This window comes from Mastacembelus armatus, chromosome 17 (genome assembly GCF_900324485.2).
Source record: "Mastacembelus armatus chromosome 17, fMasArm1.2, whole genome shotgun sequence".
NCBI lineage: Eukaryota > Metazoa > Chordata > Actinopteri > Synbranchiformes > Mastacembelidae > Mastacembelus > Mastacembelus armatus.
This window is the reverse complement of record NC_046649.1, coordinates 2174519-2199660: the sequence shown is the minus strand read 5'-3', so window position 1 is coordinate 2199660 and position 25142 is coordinate 2174519. Positions and strand designations below refer to the sequence as shown.

The 25142-nt window shown below is 38.2% G+C and overlaps 1 protein-coding gene across 2 annotated transcripts in view; it reads right to left on the bottom strand.

Annotated features, from left to right (window-relative positions):
* Positions 1–19091, bottom strand: part of sdr16c5a (short chain dehydrogenase/reductase family 16C, member 5a) — a 61546-nt gene extending 42455 nt beyond the window's left edge. For both annotated transcript variants that reach the window (XM_026313658.1, XM_026313657.1), the window contains exons 1-5: positions 18810–19091; positions 17597–17924; positions 11544–11675; positions 8480–8579; positions 5731–5875 (exon numbers count right to left, since the gene is read on the bottom strand). In XM_026313658.1, the coding sequence (XP_026169443.1) occupies positions 5731–5875; positions 8480–8579; positions 11544–11675; positions 17597–17917 (698 nt within the window). In that variant the 5' untranslated portion in view covers positions 17918–17924; positions 18810–19091. The remainder of the gene's footprint in view (positions 1–5730; positions 5876–8479; positions 8580–11543; positions 11676–17596; positions 17925–18809) is intronic.
* Positions 19092–25142: the final 6051 nt, after the last annotated feature.

Genomic DNA, 25142 nt, shown 5'->3' with positions numbered 1-25142 from the left:
AAAAATGAAATGTGGGGTTCCTCAGGGGTCTATTCTTGGTCCTCTCTTATTCAATATCTACATGCTGCCCCTTGCTCAGATTATGGAATACTACAACATTGACTACCATACCTATGCAGATGACACCCAACTTTATATATCAGTGTCATCTCATGATTATAGTCCTCTAATTTCATTATGTGAGTGTATTAATCAAGTCAAAGAATGGATGTGCCAGAATTTTCTCCAGCTCAATACAGACAAGACAGAAGTGATTGTTTTTGGCCCCAAAAATGAAAGGTCAAAGGTCATTGCTCACCTTGACTCCATGTCATTGAAAGCTACAAATCAAGCCAGAAACCTTGGTGTAATCATTGACTCAGACCTGAATTTTAACAACCACATAAAATCCATCACTAAATCTTCCTATTACCACCTGAAAAACATTGCTAGAATAAAAGGTTTTCTGTCTACACAAGAAAAACTTGTTCACGCATTTATCTTCAGTAGGTTAGATTATTGTAATGGCTTGTTCACAGGTCTTAGCAAAAAGTCAATCAGGCAGCTGCAGCTAATCCAGAATGCTGCTGCCAGAGTCCTTACAAACACCAAGAAACTGGACCATATCACACCAGTTCTCAGATCACTACACTGGCTTCCCGTTAGTCAAAGGATAGATTTTAAAATTTTATTGCTAGTTTATAAAGCACTAAATGGTTGTGGACCAAAATATATCCAAGATATATTGGTTCCCTATGAGGTTTCCAGACACCTCAGGTCATCTGGGACAGGTCTATTGTGTGTTCCCAGAACCAGAACCAAACAAAGTGAAGCAGCATTTAGTCACTATGCTCCTCAATTGTGGAACAAACTTCCTGAACACCTGAGGTCTGCTCAAACTGTCAGCTCATTCAAATCTGGACTGAAAACTCTGTTGTTTACTGCTGCCTTCGAATAATTGTTATCTTTGTTTTCTTAATGTGCTTTTATGTTTTATATTAATTTACTTTACTTGATTTAAATTTATTTTATGTTAAATGTCTTTATTTTTAAATGCTCTTTTCAATGCTTTTAATGTAATTGTATGCCTTGTATGCCACTTTGAATTGCGTAGTGTATGAAAGGTGCTATACAAATAAATTTGCCTTTGCCTTTACACTTTTTTCACTGCTTATAGACTGATTATAGCATTTTCTTATTTGTATTGTGTATGTTCTGATTACTTTGGCTATTTCCTTTTCTTTTTAGGTATTATGCATCTGACTCCTCTGTGCCAAAGTCTATAGCTTGGAAAATCAACTGCATAAACCCAAAAAAAAAAAATTGTGGCTGCAGATATTAAGTTTAAAAAGTAAAAATTAAAAGATAAAACATTAAAATTAAAATTAACCACAGTCTACCTGACAAAGCATAACTCGCTTTGACACTTGACTTTGGCACTTTGAATCGTTATATTCATAGAAGAGCCTAAACAAGACAAACAGCCTTGTAATTAAGGGACAGGCAAAACAAAGGAATAGACAAACATGTCAATTGCATAGATAGTTTTGTCGCTGTAGCCTCTATTGGATAAGAGCTTTTTATTCAAATGTTAATGCAGTTACTTTTTACTGCAACTTAAAAAATAAAAAAAAATGTTTTTGTGTCATGGCTAGACACCCTGCTACTGGTAAAAATAATAATTCATCAGGATTACTAGGATTTGGGAAACTGTAGTTGTTGAATTTTTTTACAAGGTTTAAAGCCATTTATCATGTTTGCCTTACAAGGTCTCTTAAATGCAATTAAATGAAGACTTTTAAGATGATATAAGCTGATGGGACAAAAATCTAACTACTACATTGAAGCATAGGGGTGGCAGCAACATGCTATGAGGTTTCTTCTCAGCACCAGGAAAAATACTGGTTTAGGATTACTTAAAACTTATGAGACCTTGTAAGGCAAGCAGATGATAAATGGCTTTAAACCTTGTAAAAACATTCAACAACTACAGTTTCCTCTAATAACCTGACAGAGGTTTTGAAAGTAAAGCCAAGTTTAAACTGTGCCACAATCATTACAGGTTTATATGGAGAAAAAAAGAGGCAGCCTATGATGAAAGAACATCATCCCAATTGTGAGGCATGTGTATGCAAATACTCTGCACTGGCAGACTCCAGACTGCGACTAATTTGGTCGCAAATGCTACCAAAAATCTGTTGCGTGTGATTAAATATTTTTCTTAGTCACACTGGTATGTGTAACATTTGGCAGGTCTGTTTGTTTGACTGTAACATTATGTTTCTGCCCCAGGAAAGGTCAGCTGTCCTTAACCCTGACCCAGCGTCGGAGATGGAAAAGGCATTAACTCCAAGACAGAAAAAGAAGGAAATAAACAAAAACGTATCCCTTTTATAAAGATTGGTTCACATAGTTCCCATGGTTGAGATATGACAAAATTAGCAATGTAATGCATTGCATATACTGTATACAAATGTGGACAGCCATGGCCGAAAGATTGCTTTTGTGTTGGTTCATCAATATTCTGCACTGAGAGAGAAAAAACCCCCCAGCATGACGAAGAAGCATGTTGTGTTTTGTGATAAGGTGTGTGGCAATTATGATTGATGGAAACATACGATTCCACAAATGTGTTTGATCATTTCAGTTTGAAAAGCAATTTAGACTTGGGCACTTTTTAAGTATAGTTTTAAATTAATGTAAGTTTTTTCAATTTTGTTTATGCTGTAAGCTAACATTGGGGTTATATAGTAAGCTAATATTGGGGTTATATGACAGGTAAAAGCACAGGAAATGCACAAAGAGCACTAAATATCAGCAAATTCTGGATTCAGATGTCCTAGTGTCAGTCAAGAAAGTGCATGAGTGAATGTGACTTCTACAGAACGACAGTGTTCCAAAGTATACTCCAACACAACTAGAAGATTTTTTTCTTAAGTCATTAAATAAAAAGTAATAATGTGTTAATATATGAAGAAAGGTTTGTTTTTAACGAACTGTTTGCAGCAGTGGTTATATTTCGAGCTGAGTGGACAAAGGTATGATTTCTGCTGTTTCTGGTAATAGTTATGTCTTATGTTACTGCTACCACAATAACCCCAGTTCTCCACGATAAGAAGATTTTCACCTCATGACATATTAACCCTCTGGGGTCTAAGTGTGTTTTGGGGCCCTGAACAAGTTTTGACATGCCCTGACATTTGTGCTTTTTTCAGTTGCTTTTAAACATATTAATGGCTCAAGTCTGATAACACTGTAATCAGCACAAACTGGGCTACAATAATATGTGAGCAGCAAGTTTACACGTGATTGTGTTTTTGAGAAAACAGCGTTTATGCATGGTTAGTGAAAAACTACAATTTTTAAGTCATTGAAATAAGTCCATAAAACACATACAGCACATTGGCTCAGAAAACTTTTAAGAAACGCATCTTGTAGCCTAAAGTGTTTGATTCAAAATGATGTGAAAGCCATCTTGTTCATTCATTCACAGAAAACAATACACCGATTTAACCTTTTTCTGATAAGGCCGAAACAAACTTAAATTACTCCGTCAATTCTGATTGTACAGATAAAAGAAGTATATCATTCAAATCTGTAAAGGGTCTAGTTTTAGTGGTATACCATCATAAAAACAACAAAACCTTGTGCTTTTTTTAAATAAAGAAAGCCGACAGGGTGTGCTCTCGGACTTTTCTGTCTCTGCCATTTCTCTTCACAGACACGTAAATAAAACAACCAGAATCTCAGCGAATACTTGGCTCATAAAAATAAGAATTATATGGCTAGAAAGCTTGAAATGTTTTCTTTTGAGTGAAACAATTCAAGTCAAAAACAAATCATCACTTTTGATTTAATTCATATGAACTTAAGGAGAAGTCTGTTTTTTCCTGTCTCCCCTCATTACAGGTAATGCGGTCCCGCCTTGTACACTGTCCACTGTTCATATGTAAATAATCTCAGGTGAACCAGGTAAATATGTGCACACCCCCGAGAAATGACAAAATATCAAACTTCATCATAGAATTTACTCACTTTTCTGCGTGTTTGGATGATGGCGCGTTACGCACGTGAAGCGGCGCTCCTTACATTCCACACAGAGACAAATAGTTTAGCTTGTCCTCAGAGTAAAAACACTGATTTTAACTCAAATGAGGATCATTTGGCTCCTCATTGTTTTGTATTGTGCTGCACTAATCCGTCCCATCTACATTGACAAAGGCTCATTATGCGCGTCTTTGTCTGGTCGTTCAGTGCGTCTTTTGTCTTCTCAGGTAAATCACATGACTATTCATCCTCAGACACACCCTCTTGCATATGGCCTTTCTGGACAAAAAGTGTCTTAGAAAATTTAGATCAGTGTATTGTTTACTGTGAATGTGTGAACAAGATGACCTTCACAGCACTCTGAAGTAAACACTTTAGCCTCCAACAAAGTCTTGTGAACCAATGTTCTGTTTGTGTTTTATGGTCTTATTTTAGTGAGTAAAAAATTGTAGTTTTTCACTAACCATGCATAAACACTTTTTTCCAAAAACACAATCATGTATAAACCTGCTACTCACATATTATTGTAGCCAATTTTGTGCTGATTACAGTGTTATTAGACTTTAGACATTAATATGTTTAAAAAACACTGAAAAAAGCACAAATGTCAGGACATGTCAAAATTTGTTCAGGCCCCAAAAACCCCCTCAGACCCCAGAGGGTTAAATTTTCTAAGACACTTGAAAAAAACACTTGAAGAAAATGAATAGTCATGTGATTTACCTGAGAAGACAAAGACCCGCACAGTGAGCCTTTCAAGTCAGGATTGTGGCTGAGAGGGAAATAAGTGCAATACAATGCTGATGCAAACATTAGTCATCTGAGTCGTGTTTTTCCTCTGAGGACAAACTAAACTATTCGTTGCTGTCTGGAACATACCAAGCCCTTCTTCACCCGCGTAGCGTGCCATCATCCAAATGCAAAGAAATGATGAGTAAATTCTATGAAGTTTGACATTTTATATCATTTCTCAGGGGCATTTACCTGGTTCACCTCAGATTATTTCCATATAAACAGTGCGCTCAGTGCTAGGCAGGATCACATTAGCTATAATGAGGTGAGACAAGAAAAACTGTACCGCTCTTTACTTTCATAAGGATGAAATAAAAGATGATTTGTTTTCAACTTGAATTGTTTCATTTAAAAGAAGACATTTCAAGCTAGCCATATATTTCTTATTTTTATGAGCCAAGTATTGGCTGAGATTCTGGTTGTTTTATTTACGGGTCTGTGAAGAGGGATGACAGAGAGTGCGCCCCGTCTGCTTTCTTTATTTTACAAAAACAAAGCATTTTGTTATTATGCGCATATACAAATAAAACTAGATTCTTTACAGATTCTAATGATATATTGCTCTTATCTATACAATCAAAACTGACAATTCAAGTTTGTTTCTGTGTTATCAGAAGATGCCACCAAACGTGCTGGCACGTTCGCTGACCATGGAGGGTTAAACACTCTGCTCATGAGCTTGTTTGAAATGAAGAAATCTGCCTCTGAACCAGAGCTGACTGAGCCAATGTATAAGCTTCATCATAGCAGTTTTACAGAATCCTCAATGTTAGAAGCCATATAACCCAAAGAGAATCACAAACTGATCATGCACCTTGATACAGGCTTCCAAATACACACATTTAGACATGCAAATTATGAATAAGTTTAATTAAAAATAAAAGGTAAAGATGAAAATGTAAAGAGACCTACTTAGTTTGACATCCATCGAACATTCCAGTGTTGATGAAGTATGGGCATACAATAGTGGTCTTGATGCCATCTTTCCCAGATGCCAGCAGCTCCAGACCCACAGACTCTGCAAAACCTACTGCGGCAAACTTACTTGCACAATAGTCTGCAGGGAGAAGTGTCACAGGTATGGAAAAAGGCAGTGAAAAGGATATTCACTTTAAAAAGGTTACAAAAGCCAGCTTACATTCCTATCTGTTGTTTTTACTACTCTGTAGTACAATGTGCTAAAAGCAAAGAAATGCCCACTGTCTGCCCTATTTTCCACATTAGTGTCAAACTATATCAGCGCCTGAGGTGAGGACAAAAGTGACATGCAAAACAGAAATTATTTTTCAGAGACAGAGCTATACTATAGACTTCAAACTGCAAAGTTCGGAGTGAGTGACAGCATTCAGGCAACTCGAGAGAGGACAAACTTCAAACAGCCCGCTCCAACCCCTCCTCCCATGAAATTAGTGCTGTACAAATTAAAGAACCCCATTTTGGCGCCCAAATATTCATGCTCTTAGTTCTGTCTAATCTTGACATCCATGCAGAGGTACGTTTGCTGTTGCTCTTAGTTTACCTTGTTTTTAATTCCTCTTAACTGGACAAGACAGACTCCGGTGAAAGTGCACTGACCTCCACTCTACATGTATAGCTGACATGTCATGACATGTTTGCTTATCACAATACAGGACTAACAATTATATGCCATGGAAACGCCTGTTACATAATCTGACTAAGGGGCCAGGCAGCATTAGAGATGATAAGGAATAACATAGGTGAGAGGAATGTTCAGTCTTGAAAAGTGATGAGGTAAATTATAATGTTCTCTGGGGAAGACTTTCATTTTACTTTTCCAAATTAAAAAAATCAAATATGTACAACAACCATTTTTTTCCTTTACACTTATTTAGAAATTTATTTCCAGCAGGTGAACAATCTTCTGTCCATTGAGCAAAGTCTACAAACTGATAACCTTTTCTATCTGATGTACAGTAAGACTTGAGTCTAAAAAAACATCTGCAGATTGTGTAGTCCTGGCATGTATGTTGGTAGTTGTACATTGTAGTTGTACAATGACATGACCATAATAAGATCAGAAGTGTTGCAGAAAAAATGTGGGATTCCTCCTTTAATCTTAAAATTATTTATAAATTTATTTAAAGTTACAACCCCTGTTTTCTAAAACCATCTCAACCATAAATGTTTTTCAAAGCACTACAGATCTTAGAAATGACAGAAGATGACAGATTTACCCACACAGTGGGCTAAGAGCACTAAGGTATCTGAACATTGCAGATGAGCATTACATTACAAGGAATTTCAATTTGCATTTATGTGGTTGTATTTTTTTTTTTTTTTGCTGTACCTGCCAAAAGACTGCAAATGGAAATTAGCTATTAGTTAACACTGGTGCAATTTCTCATAATTTCTCATTGCATGTGATTAACGTTACACAGTTACACAGGGACCCTAAAAAAAGAACCTTAATGGAATTCACTCATGGAGATGGATACTTTTAAGTTACAGGTCGCTAAGAAGCCTGGTTGTGAATAATCAACATAAAACGACCAGCTCTGACAACAAGGCCTGTAATATGAATGAACCCTAAAAACCGTTTTTTGTTTTTTTGACATGAATTCAGCCCTGCTCTGCTCCCTCAGACAGTGTTATCTGAGGGATTATTTCACTGAGGTGGTTGCCTGCAGTGTTTACTTTGTGCTGTTCCACAGTTTTCAGAGACCACAATGAAGTGTCTTCTACAATTTGTGTAACCAGAGCGCAAGTTGTGGAAGACAACTATACGAAAACAGAAATAAAAAACAAAACAAAAATAACCTTAATTTCCAAATGGACATTAAAATAGGTAAATTCTAAAAATTTGAAGAAATTCATCTATGATATGTAAAATTTTTGCTGGTTAACTAGTTGGGGAAATTTCATCAGGCATAAAAAATGCAGTCAGGCATTAATTGCACTACCTTTACTGGTAGAACCTCTGGTTATCAAAAGAATGCTGAACATGGCCTTTACCCTAACTAATCTGACATTTTTAATACTACACTACAATACTACTCTTTCTCTCCTTTCTTCTCTTTCAAAAGCACTACCTTACTCTGTGCTTGTCAGACAACCTGTTTTCAACTTTGTTATAGATATTTCCTTAGTACCACAGGGGTGTCTGTGTATTATTTTGGCCATATAGTGTTTGTAAATAAAAGGGACAAAAGCAACAAAAATAAGAGAAGAAAATGTAAATATCTGGGGTTTCTCAATTTGGTGATTATGAATGGTTGCAGGACTGAAAGGCTAAAAGTAACTGTCCTAATGTAGTTTGGATCAAGACCTCTGAATCTTAGGTTTTTTTAAATTAAGCAACACGAAACATTAAGTTGGCTAGGCAGGTTGTTTTAAATTGACAAAATAAATGAATCATTTTCTTATAATGACACTACAGATATTAAGTTTACAGTTCCAATCAATAGCTACCACAAGCTTCTGTATCAACTGAAAATGATATGGATGGAAAAGACAGATCAAAAATGTTATGTTGAAAAAATAATGTGGCACGAAAAATGGCCATCCCATAATCAAATCAATGTTCAACAGAATTATACTTTTCTACCAACAAAAACCTGACCCTGGAATCACATTAATATCTGGACACTAACATTATTCTATGTTATTCTACTTTAGAATTAGTGAAAGAGAAAACACAAACCTGCCAATCCATTGACTCCTATGAGTCCAGCAGAACTGGCAATGCTGACAAGATGGCCATGATTGTTGGCAATCATGGCAGGAAGGAAGGCCTTGTAGGTCTGAATTGAGAGAGACAAATGAAAGAAAATACGGAAATCTAAAACGGTAGGCATTTGATTGTACAGTTTAGAACAACTTACAACCATTCTGTAGTACAACTTGAAAACAGGGCTTGTAATAAAAAAAAAAAAAAAAAAATCTTGATAATTATCAAAAAGTGACGATAAGCTGGTGAATAAAGTATCTTAGGTCTAAGTATCAGTTGTACATTTTCTTTCACCTGTATCTGCACAATCACTATATTAAGCTACAAAGAGAGCTGACGTGCAGTCAAAACATAGCCAACAAAAAAGGAAACAAACTTTACATACAATTTTTACAAGCTCAAAAAAGTTGAATGGCATGTATGCATATAGAAATAAACCCAACTGTAAGTAATGTGAAACATCCGTGTATCATAACATGTTGACTTCTCATACTGTATATTTAATAGCATCATCATATTCATTTTTGTTTTTTTATATTACATAAAAAAAGTATGATTCCCTTAAATTTACAGTATGTGTTTTTGTAGGTCTCTGTAAAAGAGCATAAGGATCCACAACACAGAAAACATGGGGACAAAGCTGAAACTGAGAAGCTTAGTATTTTATATTTAGGCCAGAAAAGGGATTTAACAGACTCCGAAAAGTTAAAAATTATTAAAAATCTTTCAGAGGGACGCAGCACTCTTGAAATTGCCAAGATATTAGGACGTGACCACAGAACCATCAAACATTTTGTTGCAAATCCCCAAAAGGTCACAAGAAACGTGTTGAGAGAAAAAGACGCCAATTAACTGCCAAAGATTTGAGAAGACTCAAACGTGAAGCTACCAGGAACCCATTATCCTCCAGTGCTGTCCTATTCCAGAACTGTAACCTGCCTGGAATATCCCGAAGTACAAGGTGTTCAGTACTCAGAGACATGGCCAAGGTAAGAAAAGCTGAAATCTGACCACTACTGAACAAGACACACAAGTTGAAACGCCAAGACTGGGCCAAGAAATATCTGAAGACTGATTTTACAAAGGTTTTATGGACTGATGAGATGAGAGTGACACTTGATGGACCAGATGGATGGGCCCGCGGCTGGATCAGCATCAGGGGTACTGGTATGGGCTGGAATTATTAAAGATGAGCTTGTTGGAACTTTTCGGGTGGAAGATTGACTCAAACTGAACTCCCGAACCTACTGTCAGTTTCAAGAAGAAACTCTCTTCAAACACTGGTACAGGAAAAAGTCCGCATCTTTCAAGAAGACCATGATTTTTATGCAGGACAATGCTCCATCTCATGCATCGAAGTACTCCGCTGCATGGCTAGCCAGTAAAGGCCTTAAAGATGAAAGAATAATGACAAGACCTCCTTCCTCACCTGACCTAAACCCTATTGAGAACTTTCGGGCCTTTCTTAAACGTGAGATTTTACCTCTCTGAACGCTGTCTGGGAGGCTGTGGTTGCTGCTGCACAAAAAGTTGATGGTCAAGAAATCAAGAAACTGACAGAGTCAATGGATGGAAGACTTTTGAGAGTTATTGAAAAGAAGGGTGGCTATATTGGGCACTGATTTATTTTTTAAAATTATAAAAATGCTTATTTTTAAAGTTTGAGTTGTTTCTTTATTATTCTCACATTAACAGATGAAAATGAAAAAGTGAGATGGGAAAATTTTTGTTTTTCTTTGAGATGCGTAATAATTCTGCACACTAATATTTGCCTAATAATTGTGCGCACACAGATATTCTTGTACAAAAGCCAAATCCTCACATTCACTTATTTAAATATTCAGGTTTGAAGCTTATAAACATTTTGGTTTGACCAAGAGCACTGTTGTTAAATAATAAATATAATCATCAAAAATGGAACTTGCCTAATAATTGTGCACACAGTGTATTATAATCGCTCAATAGGCCCAGAGTGAATAAGCGGGTTAGTGTCAACCAGGAAGCGTTCGGTATTGACCCTTACCCCACCTCGGCACCAGTGTTAATTTTGAGAGCAGATTTTAATTTAGTTTAGTCATAGTCTTTTGACTAAAATGAAATTTTAGTTTTAGTCATATTTTTGTCATCTGCTTTGTTTTATTCGACTAAATAGCATAAGATTTTAGTTGACTAAATCTACTGTGGATTCAGTTGACTAAAATATATTGGGTTTAATTTAAGTGTGAGTTTGTTAAACTATTGTAATACACAAAATATTCTAACTTAAATTTAATTAAAAACAAGTTTGATTAATATATAGAATATGGCCTTTCCATAAAAGACCAAAAATTAGATACGCATTGTTTATAACTTGCATATGACATTCTTTAAAGCAAAAGTGCAACTCCAAAATATTTTTTTCACAAATGTGCCACGAACTGACAGAGCTATGCCTGCGCACGTACATTATTGATTTTGTTACATAACCAATTCAATTTGAGCAACAAATACCATTTATTATCTTAAGGATGTCAATCGTTTTTAATGTATGATCTAACGGAGTCACTTCTCTACTTAGTAGCCTACAACAAAGCACACAAAATAGCATTAGCAAAAATGTCGTCCCTACCTTTGAATTTCAGGATGATTCCCTTGCAGATGTTACTTTAGATTTGTTATGTTTTTACCAGCGATTTCTGCTCCACACGGTTTACACAAGGTATTTTTGTCTTGACATCAAATGTGAAACTGACCCATATATCGTCTCTCTGTTTTCTCCCAGCTGTTGCCATTTCATTATAGTTTAAGTCGGACAGAGGATTAATTCTGATTGGATCTTTTCCAAAAACGTCCCTCACTCACATTTTCGTCTCGTTTTTATTAGTTAACAAATATGTCAATATATTTTAATTATAGTTTTCATCATTATCACTTAATTTTTTAGTTGTCGTCTCGTTTTCGTCAGTGAAAACTTGTCCTGCGAAAATGAGGGCCGTTCATCGCTGCTTGCAGCTATATTTAGTATTATATCTCTTCATGTCTTATGGGTCTGACTTACCCAGAAGTGAGCCATGGCATTGACTTCCACTGTCTTCTCAATCAGGGAGTCAGGAGCATCCATAAATTTCTTTCCTGTCACAATCCCAGCATTATTCACCAGTATGCTGATGTCACCGACCTCTTGCTTTACCTGTATGGAGTAAAGGACAATATCTGTCACCTGTGATACAATACCATTTTGTACAAGATATTCCCAAGAGCAGATAGAACCTTTACTTGAAGTGTTACCAAGCTGAAGACTGTCTACACGACATATTCTGAATAAAGCCAACATTACTAAAATCAGATTTTGTACATTGTACAAGACTATGTACAAGTACACAAGCAGCCTATGATCAATATGCACATTGTAGTTTGTATCAGTCAATAATAGGCCACAAAATGCAATCCATCTGAAAGGTGAAGGGTAATAATATATTGTCACAATGTCATACTAAAAATCCTAATAGTTTTCTCCATTGCTATGAAAACTCAATGACACAACATGGATCTATACATCCACACAGGCAGAAATGAACATTTATGCCTGAAGATGAATTAAACGATCATGGAACCCAAGCACACTGAATATACCATGTTCTGGCTTTGTTTCCCTGACTTCTCACAATTATCAACATGCTGCTTCTGCTTTTGTCCTGATAATGGAATACACAAACTCACCCTTGTTTTGAAACACTTTCATGATATATGAAAGTATATATATATTTATTATATATTTATATATATTTTATTTCTGCCAGCAATGCAGTCTCCCTCCTTTGTGTTTAATATGTTTGAGGCTGTGTCCCTATCTCTCCTCTTGGAGGTTATCCAGCAGTTATCTCCAACTAACTGCCCTCTGGACGTTATTCCACCCAGGGTGCTAAAACAAGTTTCAAACAGAGTGGTCTTCTGTTATTCATTAATAACTGCCACAGTTCTGGGGTCGTCCCGGATGTATTCAAGCATGCCGTGGTGTTAGAGAAATTAAAATGTTACCCTCAAGTTGTTAATCTGCTTTACTTTAATGTAAGTCAAAAACACTTTTGAGTAGGGCCTGTTACCTCTTGCCTCTTCCTAAGGTCAGTCTGTTCTGACCTTCACTTTCTGATAAGACACTTAGTATCGAAACCCAGATGTTTTGCAGTGTCATGGGAAACTGCCTCCTCTTTCTTCTTCTATCACATGACTGTTTGTATCATAGCATTAAAATGATGTGCTGCCCAGCTAAGGGCCAGTGATCCTCATGCTGTACTAACGTGCTGTGTGACTGTTACTCCTTGCAAGTAAAACCTCTATATAATCTTACCGAAGTTCGTCCTCTGAGTCTATTTGTTAAAAAGAATTTACCTAACACGTGGTCAGGCCTCTTCTCAAAAAACCCAACCTTGATTCTGCACTGATGTCCAACTTCAGACCGGTGTCTTATTTGTCATTTCTGTCTAAAGTGCTGGGAAAAGTTGTTTTCATCCAGCTACATTCTTTTTTGGAAAATATCCACATTTTTGAGAAATTCCAATCTGGCTTTAGAACTCGACACAGTACTGAATCTGCTGTAGTGAAGGTTCAGAATGACATCTGAGTGTCTCTGGACTTTAAAAAAAAAAACCTGTGCTGCTAGTAATGGACCTCACTGCAGCATTTGATACTGTAGACCATTTCATCCTCCTGACTTGTCTTTCACATCTAGTTGGCCTGCAGGGACCTGTGCTTGGTTCAAGTCCTATTTAACAAATAGAAACTTCTCTGTCATGACTGGTGATCTTTCTTCTTCTCCAGCTCCCATGACCTCTGGTGTCCCACAGGGCTCCATTCTGGGACCCGTTTTATTTTCTTTGTACATGTTACCATTAGGCTCGTTCATTACAAAATATGATATTTCACTTCAATTGTATGCAGATGATCTGCAAATTTATCTGCCTGTTGTTTCTAACTCCTCTGAGACTCTTAGATCCCTCTGTAGATGTCTGGATGACATCAAATACTGGTTATCACAGAATTCTCTTAGTCTAAATGAAAACAAAACAGAATGTACCCCCAACATCCCTAGTTTCACGTCTTCTGGTCTGGACCCTTTGGTACCTCACCTCAGTCAGATGGTTAAAAACTAATTTTTGGTCTCAGTGAGAAGTGACTGTTACTCCTTGCAAGTCTAACATTATATCTTTCCGGTCCTTTACTCCCTCCATTGGTTCCCTGTTCAGTTTCTGATTCATTTCAAGGTTTTGTTATTTATTTTCAGTGCAATTAATGGAATGGCACCTTCATACCTATGCGAGACTTTAAGCCTTCACCAACCCTGCAGAGCCTTGTGTTCTGCTGGCAAACTTCTGCTAGAGATCCCATGCTCAACATACGATCAGTGGGATGATCATTTGTTTGCAGTAGCAGGTCCTAAACTCTGGAAAAGTTTACCCATTAAACTACGTACCATCATTGACCTCCCCTTGTTTAAAGCTAAACTTAAAACTCACTTTTTCACGCTGGGTTGTTCTAAGGTGCTATATAAAAGTTTTGATTGATTGATGCTCATCCTAACACTGGGGTTTAACCAGGATGATAGGAGTAAGATTCAGAAATATTTGTGCATCTTCTGTTATCTGCTATGATGCATGGAGTTGCTCTCCCTGGACAAAAACTTCAGGGTCAGTATGCAAGTCAGATGTCAGACCTCTCCTAAACACTTCCATACCTCCACAGGTATGTCATCAGGACCAACTGCCTTTCCACTCTTCTACCTCTTCAACGCCTTCCTCACTTTGTCCTTACTGATCTTTGCTACTTCCTACTCCACAACAGTCACCTCTTCTACTCTGTGCTCTCTAACATTTTCCTCATTCATCAACTCTTCAAAGTTTTCCTTCCATCTTTCCATCACACTTATGGCACCTGTCAACACATTTCCATCCCTGCCCTTAATCACTCTAACCTGCTACACATCCTTCCCATCTCTGTCTCTCTGCCTCGTCAACCTGTACAAATCCACCTCTCCCTCAGTGTCCAACAACCTATCATACAAATCCTCATACGCCCTTTGCCACCTCTACCTTCACTTTACGCTGCATCTCCCTGTACTCCTGTCTGTTCTCTTCTGTCCTCAGTGTCCCACTTCGTCTTAGCTAACCTTTTCCTCTTAACACACTCCTGAACTTCCTCATTCCACCACCAAGTCTCCTTATCTGCTTTCCTCTTTCCAGATGACACACCAAGTACCCTCCTACCTGTCTCCCTGATCATTTTAGCTGTAGCTGTCCAGTCATCTGGAAGAACCTCCCTGAAAGCCACATAATACTTCCTTTTTCAACTTCCACCACTTGGTCCTCTGCTCTGCCCTTGTCGTCTTCATCTTCCTCATCACCACAGTCATCCTACACACCGCCATCCTATGCTGTCTGGCTACACTCTCCCCAACCACTACTTTGCTGTCACTGATCTCTTTCTGGTTGTAACATCTGCACAAGATGTAATCAACTTGTGTGCTCCTGCCTCCACTCTTATATGTCACCCTATGCTCCTCCCTGTTCTTGAAAAATGTGTTCACTAGAGCCAGTCTACTGCCATCTGTCCCTCTGCATTCCTGTCCTGCATACCAAACTTACCCATCACTTCCTCGTCACCTCTGTTTCCCTCATCAACATGTCCGTTGAAGTCTGCCCCAATGACCACTCTCTCACAACTAGGGATACCTTGAATTACATCATCCATCTCCCTCTCTACTAACTCACATCCTACCTGTGGGGCATAACCACTGACAACATTCAGCATCACACCTTCAACTTCCAGCTTCAAGCTCATCACCCTATCTGACACTCTCTTCCCCTCCAGAACATTCCTAGCAAAATCCTCCTTCAGGATAATTCCTACTCCATTCCTCTTTCCATTCACACCATGGTAAAATAGCTTGAACCCTGCTTCTAATCTATAGGCCTTGTTACCTTTCCACCTGGTCTACTGAACACACAAGATATCCACCTTTCTTCTCTCCATCATATCAGCCAACTCTAGTTTTACCTGACAAAGTCCCTACATTCGAAGTCCCTACTTTAAGTCCGACACTCCTGCCCTTCCTCTTCTCTCTTTGCCTACGAACACGCCTTCCTCCTCTCCTTCTTTGACCAACAGTAGACCAATTTCCACTGGCATCCTGTAGGTCAACAGCACCAGTGGCGGTTGTTGTTAACCCGGGCCGCGACCAATCCGGTATGGAAGTCATGTTTGTGATTCGCATGTTTGATTTGGCTTAAATTTTACAGTGGATGCCCTTCCTGCTTAGCTTTTTTTTTTTTTTTTTCCCTTTTCAAAAAACCATTCAATGGTACAGCCAAAAACAAGATGGTCATTAAAAACTTCAGGATTTAGATTCATAGATTCTGTCTGGGCTTGTCTTAGGGTTGGAGATATTTAATAATATAATAAACAGCGTTACACCATTAGGAGTGTGCAACATGCGCTGCTGCCATGTGTCTAAGTGACTGTTTCTGTTCTGTTGCCTGTGTAAAAAATAACAAATGAAGTTGGACAAAACTTAGATAGGTTGACCCCACCTTACTGCCACAAGAGAACTGGAATAGAACCTAAGCTTCCGCTACGCTTTGTATGGTCACCATCCTCCCCAACAATCAGCCATAAGCTGTTTTTTTTTTTTTTTTGGTTTTTTTTGGAACACAGGGTGAGTGAAAAAGTAGTAGTAATTTTAGAGAGTTGATTTAAAATAGACAGTACAAGCGTACAGTTAAGCCTCTAGTCTCCCCTCTCTGTGGTCAGCTATATTGTTTTAATGAAGCTCAGTTGACAATATTTTTGCTGATAAAATGAAAAACAGTTGTGACAGCAGCTGTGATATTTCAGATTTGAAATGAGTGTTCACAAAGATGTTTTCATTCTAACAAACTGTACATGTTGTTTACTACTTTAGTAACTTATGGTGTTGTGCTCCATGTGTAATACATCTTTGACTATTTATCTGCCACGGTATCTGCATATTTGCACATCCATAAACAGACTAATATGTTTTGCAACAACTGGTGGCAGAAAGGTGAACTGCACATTGGATTTTTTTTAGCCCAGTGCAGGATTAAACCACTGCTTTTCTGATGCACTGCACTGCAAGCATAGTGTGGTGAAAAGTATGACACTTGGAATCACTATATAAAGATAATAAGTAATGCACTCTGAATATTGGATGAATATTTACAGTTTTTAACAGTCTTTGATAAACTGGGGCTGAGGGGGTTGTGTCAACTTGAAGCAGTGCTGGTTATATGATAGCAGGAGGAAGTAAGGACCTGCAGTAAAACGCCATCACACACTTGAAACGGCGTGAAGCAGTCTATCACTGACAGAGCTGCCCAGTTCCGTCAATCACATTCATAGGGTGGGAGTCATTCTCCTAGCCAAACTAGCATCTTTCTGTCTCCCACCACCTGAACTGGGGCTTCCCAGTACAGCGTTGGCCCTCGTGATTAGTATTATATTTTTGTTATACATTTGATGCCAATTGAAAAGGCATTTACTGGCTAGAGGGAGTTTTGCTGAAGTAGTCTGAAGTAGAGCCCGACTTATATGGTTTTTTAGGGGCCGATGCTGATACCAATATTATGAAGTTAAAAAAAACAAAAAAAAACAAATCTGATATCAATATATCGGCCGATATTATTTAAGTGTATATTATAGTACAGTACCAATCTCAAAAGTTTGGATACACTTGCACAGGCAATGACATTTCAATTCATGTGTCCAAATTTTTGACTGTACATAGAATACATTATACATAAACAGAAAAAAAATAAAATACACATATACACACACACACATATACATTAACACATTTTAAACACATTAAAAAAATGTTAATATTGGCAGCATATTCGCCAATACGGATATATCTGCGATAGGCTCGTATCGGCTGTTAAAATCGGCAAAACTATATATCGGTTGGGCTCTAATTTGAAGCATGTTTCATAAAAAATAATTCACTGCATCATTTGAATAAACCTGCCACCCGGAGGCCAACAAGATGCAGCTAACTGACTGCAGCAATGAAGACTAGTACTGGAATTCAGGGAACCTTACCTGGTCAGCCACACTGTAAACCTCATTCTTGTCACTGCAGTCACACAGATAGTAGTGGACTCTGTTGGCACCACTCTGTTTAGCCAGTTTAGCAGTTTCCTTCATCCCCTCCTGGTTAATATCCCACAACACAAGCACGGTGCCAAGAGCTGCAAACTCCTGAGCCATGAGGCGACCAATCCCACTACCTGCCCCCGTAATCAGCACCACCTCACCAGCTATGTTCTTGCTTTTTCTGGGCACAAAGAGGTGGATGAAAGATTCCACACTGTACCAGATGGACAATAAAATGACTTGGATTGTTTCCAGGAAGAAATTCATTATGGATCTAGTAAAAGAGAAAAGGGATATATTAGTCAATCATAAAGAGATCACAGGGTGAACTCATGTAATAAGTCGAAATATTTGCATAATGTTTGCTTTTATTACATTACTACTGAACTGAATACAAATTTCATAACAGCTGCGGGGTTGCTACAAAAGATCAGACAGACCTTATGCAACTTTACAGATTATATGCCCACACCATATGAATCAACTGACCAGCCAAGGCACGTACACTGACCATAAACATATACCCCAGTCAGTTCTGTAAACCAGACATTCCAGTAAAGTTTTATTCAGAAAGGTGGCTGCATCCTCAAATGTTCTTCACTGTTAACCTTAACAAATAAAACTTCCTGTCATACACGTTCAAGGGCAAAAGCTAATATTTATGCTGGCACCTACTAACTAAATGAGAAAAAAATGTGTCTTTGAAGTTTTTGGTTGATGAATACATCAAACAGTTAATCAAAAATGCTGGCAAAAGATTTTCGATTGATTGACTAATCTATTAACTAACTAAGCACTGTATACTGGATTTACTTATTTGTAAGCTTTTCTCCAAATGCTTAGTGTGTAATGTATTGTGCAAATGTGGATACACCTTAAAAAGTACACTCACTTTCACAGATTACAAACTCAAAACTTCAAATTATGTGAACAGTAGTAATGGGTTTGAACACGTGGAAACACAATACTGGTGGTTTGTCCTGGAGAGACTGACCTAACGTTAACGATTAACGTTACTTCAAACTCCTATTGAAGTCCGGCTTCACATGCCACCAATTCTTTTAACAGTTATCTATGCGCACGAAACAAAACGAAATGGTTAACAACGGACTCGGCTCGACAACGCCATTGTTCAACCCGAAACTAACGAGTAACTTACCAGAAATATGAGTCGTACTAAGCTAACATAGCAAGCGTGTCGTCCCTGGCCTATCTGCACCAGGTGTGTCAGCTTTAACTGAGACCTTTGCTCTAACGTTACGACACAGAGCCTTAGCCCCAGTCTGAAGTGTGTTATCTCACTGACGTTAAGAAAAACAACACACAGTGTGTGCTGCCAGACCCAGAAGTCAATGCTGGGGCTGCTCTCTAACGGGGTTTGGTAGTTTTAGTAGCCTGCGGGAGAATAAACCAGGATGTCACATCAAACACAAGGAAAAACGCTGCTCAGCATAGAGAGACCGGATGTGTCACGTGACATGTAATAAACCTATCCCAGCTTTGCGGGCAGCCTACCGTTGCACTTCGAAAGTGTGGCTTAAAAAGTAAAGATGAAAACATCACATTTACATTTAATGCACAGCAAACACTAACTAGAAAATTGCATTTCCTACGGAAGATGCGTGTGAATGCTGAAAGCTGAATGAAGCTGCCCAACAATGCTGAAAATGGCTGAAACGCATTGCTGAATAAGCTGAAGGCTGAAATGCAATGCGAAGAATCGTGGAAGCTGAAATGTAAAACTGGAGTTGGAAGCTTAACCTGTTTAGCTAAAAAAACTATTGAACGTTGCTGAAAATGGCTGAAATGCAATGCTGAAGAATCCTGGAAGCTGAAATGTAAATGGATTTTGAAGCTTAACTTGTTTAGCTAAAAAACTATTCAACATTGCTGAAAAGGCTGGAAAGAGAATCATTGGATGTAGAAATTGCTAAAGAAAGAAGTGTTAAACTAACATGAAAGAAGACAGTGTAGTGAACGATGGAAGAACTAAAGGATTTAAATATATGAGTTAAAGAAAAAAAAAGAAGAATGAAACAGCAAAAAAGTGAACTTGTAGAAAGACTGTATTGACAGAAACAATGTATAGTTTAAAAACTAATAAATATTGCTGAAAAATAAGGTAAAGGCTGTGTAAGCAAATCACGAAAAAGAGCAAATATTAGCATTTCTTAGCTTCTATGTTGAAAACATGAAATAAAAATGCTTTTATTTTAAAAGGCAGCCTGCTGCAGGAGACTCATGTAACCATGACTTAAGATCTGAACTTTAATTTTGATTATTTGTTATTCTTTGGAACACTGCATTAACTTCCTGTAAATAACTGTAAACTTTTATTGTGAAAGTCTCACCATGTCCTGAAAAAGGGGGGAGAAAAATAAGAATAAAGACACAGGATAACAATAGTGTGAATGCTGAAGCAGCATATTCACACCTTCAAGAGTTAGAAATCAAGACTAAAGACAAAACTGTAAATCAATGTGGCTGAATAATTATTACCGTAATGTTATATTACTATTAATGTAATCATCAAAGTTCTTCACGAATACAAAACACAACTTTAGTCAGTTTTACTTGGTAAAGTACACTTCTGAATGATATCTGACCAGTAAAATAATACAAAGAAAAAAATTATTTATTAATAAACAAATAGCCCACAATGCATAACTGTCTCAGATCTATATTAACACTACAGAATCTGATTAAACGGAAAGAAAGGAGTAAAAAATCAGCCACTTTTTACATATCACCTTCTTAAAATAATGGCCTAAGTCATTTTTTGACAAAAATGTTTTTTTTTCTTTATGATGCTGGCCACCTCTGGTAAAATCGCCTAAATCCTCAGTTGAACAGATCATGCAATTCTAACCCCATAATATAATTGCCTATGTCAACAGTGTGACTTAGGCCATTTTAATTTGCCCAAGTCACAAGACAGAGTGGTTTAGGCTACTTTATAAGTTTTTCAAGATGGTGGCCGCTTCACAAAGAAAAATTCTTCCTAGCTAGCAAAGTTATTGCCTTAATACAGGACACAGACTCCACTAGTAAGTGATAAGATTCAAAAACCCAGCAAAGATAAGGTGGAGGGAGAAGTGAGGAGATGCATGTGTCCTTTTGTTTAATTGTTTAGTTGTGCACAGAGTTGAACAATCATTTCACATTATCACAGAGGAAAAGATTATCTGCCATTTGTTTGGTTTATCTAAGAGTGATTACAGATTTGCTGTTGGAGTTTGCGTTTACTGAATTAAAGGGCCACTCACTGCTGAGTGCACTCACTGTGCTCCACCGGTATTTTCAAATGTTTGTGGCTTACACTTCCTCATGGTCTGTCACAGTAATGGGAAAAAAAGAAGTGCACTGTTTTACCGAAGTCATTTATTCCAGAAATAATATGGCCAATGTCAGGCTCAAAATTGAGTAAGTTGCAAAGGCAGGTTCATAAATGTTTGGCCTAAGTCATCTAATCCTCTTATATTACATAACTGAATGACAGCATTATTTGCATGTCAATAGTCATGTGTTGTCATAAAAAACTTGAAAATAAGATTTAGGCCATTATTTTAAGAGGGTGATGATATGATGAGTCTACTGTCTATTTATAGCAAACAACAGTTGCTATCAGGGCCGTCAACATGGGAACCTTGAGGGGTCAGTTGTCTTGGGCTGTGGATCATCAACTTTTACATAATCGGCTGGAATAATATGCCAAAAAATCTTTTTAGTCAAAACAATTTTATTATAATGCAAAAACATGGTTTGGTCCATCAGGCTACTATGAGGTCAACATTTAACATCCAGCCGTGCTTCCATACCCCCAGTAAAAATGGCCCATCACCCAAAAAACAGAAGAGTCACAGCAGAGGTGCAAATGACTATCGAAAGGGACAAAATAACCCTATTGATATTTCAATTTCAATTAAATTCAATTTAGTTATATTGCAAAAAATCACAAAACATACATCTTAAGGCACTTTGCAAAAACAAAACGCAACAAACTAGGGGAGAGAGAAGGCACAAAGTTAGTGACATTCTTTGGTGGCATGGGAGCTGGTTCCACAGGAGAGGAGCTTGAAAGCTAAAGGCTCTGCCTCCCATTCTACTTTTGGAAACTCTGGGAACCACAAGTCAAAACCTGCACTCTGAGAGCAAAATGCTCTAGTGGGATAATATGTTATATATGGTATATATAGATATATATATATATATATATATCTATATATATGTAATATGGTACTATGAGGTCTTTAAGGTATGAAGAAGCTTGATCTTGAAGGGATTTATATGTGAGAAGAAGGATTTTAAATTCTATTCTGGATTTTACAGGGAGCCAATGAAGAGAAGCTAATATAGGAGAAATATGATCTCTCTTCCTAGTTCTTGTCAGGACTCTGGCTGCAGCATTCACTAACAGTGAAGGACTGCATCAGCACTCAAGACATTGAGCTGATGGTGGTTGGACTGAGGCCATACTACCTGACCCATGAGTTTTCACACACCATTGTTGTGACTGTTTATTCCTCCATCAGCTGCAGCACAGAGTGCATGCAACATCATCCACACATCCAAACATCCAGCGCCCTTATAGTAATTAATGGGGATTTTAACCATGTCACTATTTCGGGAACTCTGACCAACTTCAAACAGTAGAATCTCAAGAAAATGAGATTCTTGATCTCCTTTATGCCAATGTGAAGGAGGCATACAGCTCTTCAGACCTCACCCCGTTTGGTGGATCAGACCACAACTTAATATATCTAGTACCAACATACAAGCCCATAGTAAGACAGCAGTCAGCTACCAAGAGGTATGTGAAGGTTTGGTCAAAGGATGCTGAGGAGGCCCTGCAGGAGTGCTTCAGGGTTACAAACTCAGACCTTTTCATGGATGCTCATGGTGAGGACATCATAGGCATCTTTCACTGCATCACACACTACATCTGCTTCTGTGAGGACAATGTTGTTCCATCCAAAAAAGTTTGTTGTTTCCCCAATAATAAGGCATGGATAAATAAGGACATTAAAGGTCTCCTTAACAAGAAGAAGAGGGCGTTCATGGCAAGAGACAATGAGGAACTTGAGCTGAGCATAAGGAACTCAAGAGGAAGCTGAGGGAGGCAAAACCGCTCTATAGAGACAGAGTAGACCACAAGTTGAGGAATGGGATGAAAATAATGACTGGCTATAAGAAGTCACACACTGCTGTGGAAGGAGACTCAAAGTTTGCTAATGAACTTTACCTGTTCTTCAATAGATTTGACACCACCTCTCCTTCTTACTCTGACCCAGTGTCCTCACACACCATCCCTCCTCCCTACACCACCTTAGCTGATGCCTTGGGGTCTCTTCACATCCCCCCACCCAACATCTCTGCCAATGCTGCCTCCCCATTGCCCACTAATGCCATCTCCTCTATCAGCAGCCATACAACATTGAAGTATATCTCACCTCCAATAACTCCTCCCCTGCCCTCATCATCTGACTCCTCATCAACACAACACACAGCCCCAGCCTTTGCCACAGAACAGGTGAGGAAGGAACTAGCTAAACTAAAGGCCAACAAAGCAAAAGGACCAGATGAGATCAGTCCCAGAGTACTTAAGGTGTGTGCTGGACAGCTTGCAGAGGTTTTTCAGAAACTCTTCAACCTCTCTCTGAGGCTCAAAAAGGTGAAGAAGGAAAAGTTCCTGTATTGTCCCATTACAAAAAAGAGGCCACCCCAGTAGTGACTCCAGACCAGTAGCCCACATGCCATGAAAGTGTTTGGGAAACTGGTCCTGAAACACCTGAGGTCTCAAGTGTCTGAATTTCTTGATCCCTTGCAGTTTGCAGCACTATTCAGCCCCACCTGCTTAGTGCCAAGCTGCAGGATATGGAAGTTCCCGCAGACATAGTGGAGTGGATCACAGACTACCTCACTGAGTGGCCACAGTTTGTTTGCTTAGATGGCTGCGTATCTGATGTGGTGATGAGCAGCACCAGTGCACCCCAAGGAACTGTACTGGCACCATTCCTGTTTACACTCGACACCTCAGACTTCCGCTACAACTCAGGAACCTGTCACCTCCAGAAGTTCTCTGATGACTCTTCAATCATTGGATGCATCAATAATGATAACAATGAGGAATACAGACACTTGATAAAAAGCTTTGTTGATTGGTATAACAACAACTACCTAAAGCTCAATATAAAAAAAAACAGAGAACTGGTGGTGGTTTAGGAGGAGCAGGAAGATCCCAGTCCCTATTTCCATCCTTGGAGAGGAAGTCAAGATTGTGGACTTGTACAAATATCTTGGAGTCCACCTTAACAACAAACTGGACTGTTCAAATAATACAGATGCACTCTTCAAGAAAGGACAGAGCAGACTGTTCATCCTCAGTAGACTTTGTTCCTTTGATTTATGCAACAAGCCACTGAAGCTGTTCTATCAGTCTGTAGTAGTGAGTGCACTGTTCTTTGCAGTTGTGTGCTGGGGAGGTGGCATCAAGGCTGGTGAGGCCAACAGACTAAATAAGTTGATCAGAAAGGCAATTGTTGGAACTGGACAGTCTGGAGGCTGTGGCAGAGAGGAGGATGGTGGACAAAATCAACTCCATACTGGATAATTCTGCCCACCCACTTAATGAGGAACTGTGGCAAATGGGAAGTTCATTCAGCCAGACTTATTCCTCCTAAAGCCAAGACTGAGAGATTCGGGAAGTCTATTGTGTCCACGGCCATAAGACTCTATAATTCCACAATATAAACAATAACGCACACAAACATATGCACGCACACACACACAAACCCCAAAAAAAGAAAAACTGCTGTAACAATTGAATTTCCCCTTGGGGATTAATGAAGTACTCTTCTTCTATTAGTTTTTCAGTGGTGGGGCAACAGTTTAATTAGTGTGTGCCCTATTGCTTTGTGCAAATGGATCATGATATATGTGTGTATTATGTAGCAGACCTAAGGCAGGAAAATATGTTCACATTCCAAGACTTGTACCCTCTGGGAATTGATGGCTCTAAAACATTTAGTGACCTACTAAGGTAAACAACAGGAAGTGGTACAGCTGTCAAGACTTCATTTGAAGAAGAAGAAGAAGAAGTACTTTATTAATCCCCAAGGGGAAATTCAGTTGTTACAGCAGTTATTAAATTTGAGATTATTTAAATTATATTGATTAATAGTAATTCATGAAGTAATTAATAAAGTAATAAAGTAATTAACTAATTATTTATTTGGGGGGGGTTGTGTGTGTGTGTGTGCATACATGCATGTGTGTGTGTGTGTGTGTGTGTGTGTGTGTGTGTGTGCGTTATTGTTTATATTGAGGAATTATGGAGTCTTATGGCCGTAAACTTTGCTGGGCGGAAAAAGAAATGATTGTTCCCATCTTAGAAAACATTCTTAAAACTTACAACACTTAAAGAATAAGTTAATCTTGTCATGTGTCCCTGTTGGGACTTCCTGCCAGGACCTTTACTTTGTATGGACTTCCT